At 50.4% G+C, this 11,143-nt stretch overlaps 1 protein-coding gene across 4 annotated transcripts in view; it reads right to left on the bottom strand.

Annotated features, from left to right (window-relative positions):
* Positions 1-11,143, bottom strand: part of ATP2B4 (ATPase, Ca++ transporting, plasma membrane 4) — a 94,150-nt gene that overhangs the window by 16,885 nt on the left and 66,122 nt on the right. For all 4 annotated transcript variants that reach the window (XM_015569303.1, XM_006771996.2, XM_006771998.2 and 1 more), the window contains 8 exons: positions 9,754-9,915; positions 7,080-7,294; positions 6,493-6,735; positions 5,490-5,731; positions 4,370-4,601; positions 3,090-3,269; positions 2,349-2,436; positions 1,501-1,607 (listed from right to left, as the gene is read on the bottom strand). In XM_015569303.1, the coding sequence (XP_015424789.1) occupies positions 1,501-1,607; positions 2,349-2,436; positions 3,090-3,269; positions 4,370-4,601; positions 5,490-5,731; positions 6,493-6,735; positions 7,080-7,294; positions 9,754-9,915 (1,469 nt within the window). The remainder of the gene's footprint in view (positions 1-1,500; positions 1,608-2,348; positions 2,437-3,089; positions 3,270-4,369; positions 4,602-5,489; positions 5,732-6,492; positions 6,736-7,079; positions 7,295-9,753; positions 9,916-11,143) is intronic.

Here is an 11,143-nt window from a genome sequence, read left to right on the forward strand (position 1 = left end):
TCTCTTTACCTGGTAGTATTAGTTTCCTATCCAGAGCGCAACAGAGGAGTATCTGTTAGACTAAATAATTCACTTTCCCCATCAAAAGTTCTCTAATACACCCATGCAGTGCTGTACCATGCACCGTAAAAAGAGGAGGAAAATAAAAGAGGAATGTCTCTCTATACTGCCATCATGGAATAATCTCTAAGTTATGCTAAGCGAAAAAAGCAAATGGAAAAAAGTGCATAGTACATGTATTTTATAGGAGCAAACAGAAGGATAAACCAAAAAACTAAAGAAATAAGTTCCATGTGGGGTTAAGAGGGAGATAATAGGGTGGAGGTGATAGGAATAGAAGCTAGATTTCTATAAACAGACCTTATTTTCTATATTTGACTTTAGAACTATCTAACTACTTTATATAAGTACTAAACAAAATTAAGTTTAAAAAGCAGTTCCTAGCCCTGGCTGGTGTGGCCCGGTTAGGTGGAGTGTCATCCTGTGCACTGAAAGGTCACGGGTTTGATTCCTGGTCAGGGCGCATGCCTAGGTTGCAGGTTCAGTCCCTGTTTGGGGTGCATATGAGAGGCAACCAACTGATGTTTCTCTCACATCAAATTTTTTTTTCTCTCTTTCTTCCTCTCTCTCTAAAATCGGTAAAAAACATGCGCTCAGGTGAGGGTTATATATAAAAAAAAGGTATGCCCTAGCTGGTTTGGCTCAGTGGATAGAGCATCGGCCCACAGGGTCCAATTCTGGTCAAGGGCATGTACCTCAGTTGCAGGCTCAACCCCCAGACCTGCTTGGGGTGCGTGCAGGAGGCAACCAATCAATGTGTCTCTCTCACGTCGATGTTTCTCTCTCTGTCTCTCCCCCTGCCTTCCATTCTCTATAAAAATCAATAAAAAATGCCCTTGGGTGAGGATTAACAACCACAAAACAAAAAACATAAGGTTCTATACTTCACTCACCATTGAATAAGGTATAAAATTAAAAAGCAAAACAAAGCAATCTCTAAATTGAAAAGCAACATGATGTAAAGGAACTGGTATGACCAGTTGGTAACACAACTGTACAAAGGACAAATGTCCCAAGTGACTTTTTAAAAGCACAGCAAGTTGGTGGCACGTTCTTAGTAGGATGTACCTGCAGGGTGAAAAGAACCGTAAGAAAAACCTTTAACTGCTTTTAGTAGAGTAACCGTATTATTGTTGCTCTTTTGAAACCATTATGTGTATTTTTTACATATAAAGCAAATAACTAATTATGTTAATGTCCTTAGACATCAAAAGAGCACACATTCCACATGGAACACGAATTTTCCACGTGAGCCTAGACACAGACTACTACCATGTCCACAGGGCAAGTCCAAGTTGGCCTCGAGTTCCTGGGTCATGCCACTTCCTCATTTCCCTGCCTGTGTCACCGAGCCTTCGTACTCCACGGTCCCCGTTTTTGCATATTATTACTGGCTGGGTAGGTAGAGAAATGAAGTCAGAGACAGGAGCAGCTGCTTACCATCGCAAAACCCACGTCCGCTTTCTTCAGAGCCGGCCCGTCGTTGGTGCCATCACCTGTGACCGCCACCACCTGTCGCTGTTCCCCAACCGTGCTGTCAATGATGCCTGGGAAAGGCAGACACCCTCGGTCAGTCCGCCTGTGCCGTCGCAGGCCGTTTGGCAAGCCTTGTCCCCACACAAGGTCTTCTTCCCGGATCCCGCCATCACCTCCCTTCCTGCTGCCTCCCCACTGCCCTCTGCTCGACGTGACCATCACCCAAGGGCAGTGCATTGAGCAAGAAAGTCAAGGGGAGTGTGCGAGGAAGATAGTCGGTCTTCCTCACACAGCGCCTGGGGCCCCCAGACAGCTGTTACATGGCACAAAACCTCCACGTGGCTTGAAGGCAGACACCTGGGGTCAAACTACCATGTCCACGCACCAGCTGGGCAGCGTGGGCACGCCACCTGTCTTTTCAGCCTCAGACTTAACCTGCCCTGCCTAGTTCATAGTATCATTGGCAAACAACATAGGGTGGGGCAAAAGCAGGTTTACAGTTGTGAGCAGGTGAGTTTATTCTTGTTATTATTATTTATTCTTGGTGTATTCTTATATTTATTAATTATTGTATTATTTTCCATACAAACAGCTGTAACTCTGCTTTTGGTAATGTTTAAAAACAACTTTATTATATGCCTGATACTCACCAGGGGCTCAGCTTTTGCTAAACTGTATATTGTCCCCATGAGCCAGCGAGCTCTCCAGGACCACCCTGCTCAGGACAGGGAAGTAGCTTTGGCGTCTGGTTTCTACCTGTCCCCGCCCCGGCCTGTCTTCCTTACCCGTCCCTGCTCAGGGGCTGACCTCACCTTTCACCAGCGTGTGCTTGTCCGTCGGGGAAGATCGCGCCAGGACTCGAAGCTTAGGCCAGATCTTGTCCAGCTTTTCTTGCTCTACCTGCCAATACCAGACCACACCTGGGTCAGTCAAGTTCAGAAGAGCCCCCCAGGGAAAACCCCCCGTTCCGCACACTCCAAGCTGCGGGGAGAGCTATGCTCCACAGCCAGGGGAGGGGTCGCCTGCCCCAGTGCAAATGCAGCAGCTGACCCCGTCTCCAAGGGCAGATTCACCGATGGTGCCCCTCTAGGCCCTGCTTGTCTGCCTTCTCCTCCCGATTCCCTACCTGGAGCTGATCCCCTATTTCTAAACCCTTGATGGGGGGTGAGCCAGAGTCAGCTAAATGGCTAAAGTGGTGCTTCTGAGGCCTCAGGTTTGATTTTGACACAGACCAGGAAGCTCTGGTCTGCTCCACACCCAGACCACGTCCTCCTACAAACCCTGCCACTGTCAGACACAGGGCAGTGACCCAGGAGGACAGAGGCCGACTAAACAAAAAACCAAAAAACGGAAAGATGTGAAAAGTCAGTGACACCCCCTCAAAAGTGAGCTTGTGAATGAAGGTCGTGAGAAGGAAGCTCTTCATTCTACCACCGGAGCAGCCTTGGTGGAAGGGATGTTCACTACGAGTAACTTCCAGTTTGAAAAGCACCACTTTCTCCCATGTGCCCCGGTGCGAAACGAGGGCCCGGTTCCGCTTGCCCAGGACCCACCTCGCCCTTCTCGTTGCGGATGAGTCGGTTGAACTCCTTCCCTTCCAGGCACAGGAAGTCGTCCCCGGGTGAGATGATGCCACATTTGGTGGCAATGGCCCGGGCTGTGTTGACGTTGTCCCCTGTCACCATTCTGACAGTAATGCCAGCCCGTCTGCACTTGGAAATAGCGTCTGGGACCTGCGGAGGGGGAGGTGGGAGGAGAGGAGCAGCTGGTGAGCGGCCCTGCTCAGCTGCTCCTTCATCGTGGACAGGACCGGGGCCCCCTCAGAGCAGTGCCACCCCACTTCTGCCGCATTAGAATTAGCCTCGTGTACCAGGCGTTGAAGGGGAGACTGGCTGCAGGAGCCAGGATTAGAAGCTCACTCTCGCACGTGCCATCTAGACTCCTCAGCGGGGCACCTATGGCCTTTTGAGATGTGGCCACTGCCTTCCTTTCTAGCAGAAGTTTTTACACTCTCCACCCTCTCTCCCTGCTCCCCGGCCCACTCTCCAACCACATCAACTCCTTGTGGTTTCCCAAATGCAGGACACCCTCCCAAGCTTCTGGGTCTTGATAATTGATAGCCTATCTCCCTGAACTTCTCAGGAGCAGAGGCTTTTGCAATTCCCTAGGGCAGTGATGGCGAACCTTTTGAGCTCGGCGTGTCAGCATTTTGAAAAACCCTAACTTAACTCTGGTGCCGTGTCACATAGAGAAATTTGTTGATATTTGCAACCATAGTAAAACAAAGACTTATATTTTTGATATTTATTTTATATATTTAAATGCCATTTAACAAGGAAAAATCAACCAAATAAATGAGTTCGCGTGTCACCTCTGACATGCGTGTCATAGGTTCGCCCTCACTGCCCTAGGGTCAAGAACAGTGTTGGGCTATTCTGAGGGGAGGGGGAATCAACAAAAATATGTTGGTTGCAAGAAGGTGGCCAGAGACAAAGCTGGTGTCCTGATTAATTCTTCCTCCTGACTATTCTCATGAGCCAAACGATGAGCCCAGTGAGCCCTGTGCTGCGCATCCCGAAGCAGCGCTAACCGGAGGGCTGGCGCCTTCTGTCAGCTCGGCACTCTGCAGTTCTGTGGGGCTGGCAGCACTGAGACAGCTCTCCGTGTAGGCGAGCAGCAGTTAGGTCACTTGCGTGGGTCACAACTTGAAGCAGAGCCAGTACCCTCGTTCCCGTGACTCCGGGTGGCTTCCCAGTAGGTCACGTGGGGCCTACACATGGGCCAGAGACTTCCACTCAGGTGTTCTTGCCCTTTCTCCAACCCAACGTCTCACCTCTGGGCGTACAGGGTCCTCGATGCCCACCACTGCGATGCAGGTCAGTTCAGTGAGGATTTCGTTCTCATGGTCCCACGGGGGCTCTACGTCATTGAAGTCTCGATAAGCTAAGCAGATGGTCCGGAGTCCCTCACTGGCCATGGGCTCGATGACAGTGTGCACTACCTCATCGCGGTCCGTACTCTTGAATGGCACTGCTTCTCCGTTCTTGTCCAGGATGCGATTACACCTGGGGAGGCGCACAGTCAGAAAGCAGACATTCTGGCAACTCTGCAGGTCTTCTAAAAACCCTGTTCCCCGGCCAGAAACCTCTATCCACCCCCCAGCCGGGCCCCCTTTTCAAGGTGGGGTGGCCTGTAGGTCGACAGGCACATCTAGAGAGGCGGAGTGTGTGATTCTCCCATGTCATCTGTTCCCACGCATGTGGGACGCAGTGCCAAGAGTCATTTGTGGAACTTGTCAAAGGTGGAGAGATGTTTTTTGTGCCCAGTATCTACAACAGTGCTCAGTGGGTAGGGTGTGTTCAATAAGAATGTGTTCATTGACAAAGGTGGCCAGAGCCAAGTGGGGTGCTGGTTAATTCAGTTACTGGCCCTAGACCCATGCAGGTCAACTGGTAATGGCCTGTGGGGGTTACCCAGCCACTTTGAGTAGCTTATTGACTTCCCTGTAATTAGAATTGAGAATAAGAAGGAAGAGGGAATACAGAGCTAACATTTCTTGAACTTGCCGTGTGCAAGGAAGGTGTTTACATACATCGAATCATTTAATTATCACAACCCTGTGCGATGGGTGGGTATTGCTCTCTGCTTTCAGACTGGGGATGGAAGCTTGAACGGCCTGAATCCTGGCTGGGCCACTATTAGTTGCATCACCTTGAGCCAGGTACTTCTCCTCTGTTTTCTCATTTGTAAAAGAGATGATGATAGCATCTTCCTCACTGAATTGTGAGGATTAGGTAAAACGGCCACCGAAGGGACTTAGAGATAATCCTTGGCCTGAGTAAGTGCTCAGAGGCTAGGAGCTGGCACATCACTCGGTGGGTTCGGCCTCGGGCAAGTCCCCTGGACCTTCCTGAGGGAGGATCGGGAAGGGAAGCGGGGGAAGGAGAGCTCACTTGCGCAGAATGATCTCAGAGGCGCCCTTGCTGTACATGCGGTAGCCGCCGCCGGGCTTCTGGATGACCGTGCTCATGGACTTGCGCGCCGAGTTGAAGGTGTACACCTTGTAGAACTTCTCCTCGGGCACCTCGCTGCGCACGGCCTGGTAGTCCTGCTTCAGGTCGATGACGAAGCCCAGCAGCGAGCACTCCGTCTTGTTGCCCACCTGCCGCGGCAGGCCCCCCTCCTTCTCCGGAGGCTGGGAGGGAAACACACAGGCACCCTTGAAGAAGATGCCTCCGCCAGGGAGACCTCAGGAGGGGAAGAACGCCCCGCAGACCTTTCACATGTTTGCAATGTGGAATGACAGAGCCCAGGGGGTGGGAGGACGACGTTTGTTTTTTTCAAGGGCAGGTGGACAGTGGTCAGTGGGACTGATCCCTGAGCTGTCTGGGTTATGGGTTTTCAGTTTGCCCTGGGGTCGGTGCTGGTGGCTCACCCTTTGTGGATCTCATTCTAATCCCCTCTCTGAGTTTCTGGAAAGTGAGTATTTTACTCCTGATAAGCCCAGTTCTGCTCTCAGCGTGAGGCATCTCCCTGGAGATATTGTCTTTACATGGTAATTGGAGGGCATTTCCTCAGGGAAGCGGGAGGCCTCAGGGCTGACTGGCACAGGCAAGCGCTTTGCGGTGCGCTTGGTCCACAGTCAGGTCCCAGGAAATACGGGTAGCTAATGTTATAATAATATTTTTATTAGAATGTTCTGATTATAAAAATAAAACTTGTTTTCTTTAAAGAAAAGAAAAAAAATAGATTCCTACCTGTCACCCCGCCTGCCACCCCCAATCTACTTCCATGGATTACTCCATAGTTTCACCCCAAACGCATTCACTTGAGTAGGAAATGCAATGTGGAATGGCAGCTCAGGCAGAATGAACAAGAGAAGATGACTTGTCTCAGAGAAAATGAATGTTCCCTCCAACCGCCCATTCTAAATGTCCAGGCAAAGGAGGAGCTTACCAGGATCTTGGAGGTGTAGGCACTGTTGATAGAAATGCCATTGACAAGAAGGTCCAGGACCTTAGGCGCCAAGACATCAGGGCTTGGGACCTGACGGTAATGGGTGTTTCCAATGTAAGCTTGTACCACCGTCATGCGGTTCATGGTCAACGTGCCTGTCTTGTCAGAGCAAATGGCGGTGGCATTGCCCATGGTCTCACAGGCATCCAGGTGCCGCACCAGGTTATTGTCTTTCATCATTTTCTACAGAGGACAAGAGAAAAGACTTGAGAGGGGAGCCACTAAGCTCCCCCAGGATAGGTCCAAGGCCATTTCCTAGCGAACATCTTTCCACATTTCATTCTCTTGTCCCACAGAAAAATGCGGGATACTATTCTTGTGCGTCCTCTTTAGATTCCACTGAGTCATTGACACACTGATGCAACTATCACAGTGGTCTGTCCACAGGACCTGGGACTGGTGCCCTTATGAGGTACCACACGGAGTCTATAGAGCATAGGTGGCCCTCCTTTTGTCAAAGGCTGTGTGTGGCACTCTCCCCTCCCACCTGTGTCCTGAGGGAAGAGAAAGTGTCATTCTGGTCTCACCTTCACAGAGTAGGCCAATGAAATGGTGACGGCCAGTGGCAGCCCCTCCGGCACAGCCACCACCAGGACAGTGATACCGATGATGAAGAACTTGACAAAGTACTGGATGTAGATGGGGGTGCACTCGGCTAGCCATGGCTTGCGCTGTATCACGAAGTTGTCAATCACAAAGTACAGAATCAGGATGAGAACGGTGACAGCAGACATGATTAGACCTGAACAGGAAACAGGTCACGTGAATGCCGGCACTTGGTCATTCCTAGGACCCCTAGGACCCCAAGGCTGCTACCTCCAGGAAGTCATACTAAAATCCCCTCCCCATTCTTGTTGCTTGCATGAGTGTAGGGAGAGCCATGGGCTTTGCATTCAGAGACACAGGTTCTGTCTCAGCACTGCACTGATTTGACTCTGGTTTTGGTCTAGTCTCTGACCCTGTCCGGCCTGTTTCCTCACACTAAGTAAGGGGGCTGGCCTCGTGTTCTGAAACAGCATTCTATGATCTTATCTCAGACCTACTCTCTTCCCACGAGTCACAATGCAGTGATTATATTCGCCTGCTTCCTAGTAGTTTTTCAGGGTAGACTTTCCCCATAGCAGCCTGAGAATGCCAGGCAATTTTGCAACTTGTTTACAGCGATGTCCCCACGGTGTTAGCATAGCACCTCCAAGACCAATCTCTAGTACAGTGGCTCCCAACCTTTCCCCTGACATGGCACAGACTAAAGGAGGCAACAACAGTACATATTTATGTAGTGCCTACTATGGGCCAGGCAAGCACTTCCTAGAAACTAACCTATTTCATGCTCACAACAACTCGGTGAGATAAGTTACTATCATTGTCCCCTTTTCTGAGGAAACTAAGGCACAGAGAGGTTTTGGGTAGGGCACACTGGTGACCAATCAACCATCTGGCTTGCAGGTGAGCAGTTTCCTGGGGATGTGGGAGAACTCAGGAGGAAAATAATTCTCTTTAAAATGTGGTCAACGTGCTAAAATCAAGAAAGTCCCCAGCAAACTGGGACAGCTGGTCAACCTACACACCAAGGCACATGGAAGGCTCTGCTCAAGGTCTATAAACAACTGGCCCAGGGGCTCCGATGGCCCTCGGGTCAGCATCTGTGCAGAGGCAACGATGTCTGTGGTATCATGTCTGCCTTACACCGTAGTCCGGTTGGGTCTTCACTTTTCCTGAGGGCCTGCTGAGCAAGGCTAGAGGTGATCAATGAATATCAATGAGAACATATTCTTTTGCACTATGCTTCATCAGGCTCAGGGCCTCGGTGAGGCAAACAAGGTGTCCAGGGTACGAAACTGAAGGAGGTATTCCTCTCTGGGTGGCGCAAGGCACCTCATTTTCCTCATCCCAGTCCCGGCCTCGCTTGAAATGTAAAATAAAACAGCAGAGGAGACGACTGGCCAGCCATCAGGAAGTCTGTACTTCCCACAGAACAACACGGGGATTAGGAGGAAAATAGGAAGGATTAGGTGAGTCTGGTTAATGTTCCAAACCTGTGTGACAGGCTCAATAACTTGACTCCACACCTGCATTTCATCCCATCCATGTCTAGCTTATATTTAAGAGATTTCATGGTAGTCAACATTAGTTGGGTAAAAGAACTGAGTGCACAGGCTAGACTAGCGCTAACAGAACTCACGGTGGTATTTAAAATATCCTCTATTTACACTGTCCAATATAGTAGCCACCAGCCACATGTCATTATTGACTAGTCAAAATAAGGTCAGTGTGAACTGAGGAACTGAGTGTTTAATTATATTTAATTTTAGTTAATTTAACTAGAAACAACCAAACATGGTTGGTGGCTACGGTGGTGGACAATAGATTCTAGTGTGTGTTTAGTGGGTCAGTGGCATTGGCCTCACCTGGGCTTGTTAGAAATGCAGACTCTCAGGCCCTGCCCAGACTTCCGGAATCAGACACTGTGCTTTCACAAGGTTCCAGGTGAACTGTACACACAGATGCACTGAGCTAGACTATGACTGTAGTGAGCAGAGGGGTGGGGTCAGGAAGTAATTCAACAGTGGTGCCTGGAGGGACATGTCTGCTGAAGGAGCAATCTTCCTTTTGTTCTGCCTCCAAACCCCTCACCCCAGCCCACCACTGAAAGAATGCAGAGGACAGACTTATGGCGGGAAGTCAGGAGAAGCCACCTCCTCCTGCGACTCACAAGAGCACGCTAGTGACCTGTTGTCTGCATCAGACTGTGTCCCTTCCCCCTCTATCTTCTGTACACCCCCTGACCCCATCTTTATTTTGAGTTTATGGCTCTGTGCCTGGCCTGATGCTACTACTCTGCTAGGGAACTACCTCTAACAACCTTCTCTACCCTTAAGGAATTGACAAGCCCATACATGTGACAGGTAAGCAGTTCCCTTCTTGCTAATGTAAATCTCCCGTGTTGTGATATAAGTTCCTAACTTCCCACGTGTCTGGATGAGAGAGACCTCAGGGCCTTAAACCCTTACACGTGGGCAAACACTTCTCTCTGAGAGCCTAGGAGGGGTCATGATGCGGCTGCCTAGACCGCACCAGCCCCTGGGAAGGCTCAGCTTCCTCTGCCAGACCTGGTGGGTGTGGAGGGAAAGGAACCGACGCAGTGAGACTCTGGAACAGCCTCGATAAACCACAACCACCGGAAGGCTCCACTCGACTCACCAGCTTTCCCGATCTGGACAGCCAAGCGCGTCAGCTTGCCCTGCAGCACCGACTTCTCTTTCTTGGGCAGCTTGACCACCTTCTTCTCCTTCTCCTCATTGTCGATGCCTTCCTGGCTGTTGAGTGGCTGGATCTCCAGGGCCACCCCATCCTGAGCCTTTGCTAGGGTGCACACACAAATAGGACAGGTGAGCAGGCAGGTAGCAGCACGGAGCAGCAGACAGGTGGAAACCAAAACACCCTTCTGTCTTCTTCCTGGATACACCTTGGACCCCTGACATCAGTCCTGACCACTCTCACCCTAGGCCAGAGTGGGCACTGGCCTTCAACCCTCTATTACAGCCATGGGACAATATTCTAAGAACTGGAGATAAAACAGGGGTGCTTTGGGGGTACAGATTCCCTCAGATGGTGCAGCTTCCTGGCACCACCTTGGAGCCCCAAGCCAGGTTTATTCTAGGGAGAGGATTAGTCATGCCATTAAGTGCTATTACCAACAACCACACTTCCTGGAAGTTAGCAGTCACTACAGTGAATCTTTCTTGCAGAAAGGGGCTGAGGGAAGGCTGGCAGATGTTTCCAGAGCGTAAGTGTCCTAGTCCGCTCTGTGAAAGGTTCCCCTCTCTCTACGCAAAGACTGCCAGGGAAGAAACACAGACCCCCTTCAAGGGTGCTCTCCAGCTCCTTCTCCTATCGGGTGAACAAGGGAAGGGAATCCCTGGTAAAGGTGGGGAGTCACAGAGTAGGACCTGGGGCTAGTCTTCTGGGGGAGAGGGAAGAAGCTGCTGCGAGGGACCCCTGGAGTAAGAGAAAGAAGGGCTAAAGACAGACACATAAATCCATTTTGCTCTTTAAAGAAGAGACAGAGAGACCTAAAATTAAAGAATCATTTCTGTGCCGCCCTGGTTCTCCAATGTGAAGACTTTATTTTTAAAGACTGCTATGATACGGGCAACAGAGGACTATATTCCTAGGCACTGTCTGAGAGCAGTGCTCTCAGGTTCCCACACCCTCCAACTTCGCCCCTGCAGAGCTCGGCCCACTGTGTGTAGGGTGCCCTTTCCGAGATGTGGTCTCTGCTGTCAGACTCACAAATAAGACAGAGACGGATGTTAGCACAGCCACCAAGAGGAACACACATCAGATCAGGCGGAAGAAAACAGACTGTGGAAAGAACAAAGAAAGAGGTAGGAGAGAGGCACAGAGAAAAGGCTCTCTCCGAGCACCTGAGACCAGCAGAGGATTCCAGACCAGAAGAGAACACCGATGAGGAAGCCAGCAAGAGGAGGGTGCAGGGACTGCCCACCCCGGCGCCCTCCACCATAAGGACCCTGAAGTCTTCCAACCCAGACACTGATGATTAAATCCAGCCTAGGGTAACGGGGAAAGA

This window comes from Myotis davidii, unplaced genomic scaffold, assembly GCF_000327345.1.
Source record: "Myotis davidii unplaced genomic scaffold, ASM32734v1 scaffold246, whole genome shotgun sequence".
In the NCBI taxonomy this organism is placed as follows: Eukaryota; Metazoa; Chordata; class Mammalia; order Chiroptera; family Vespertilionidae; genus Myotis; species Myotis davidii.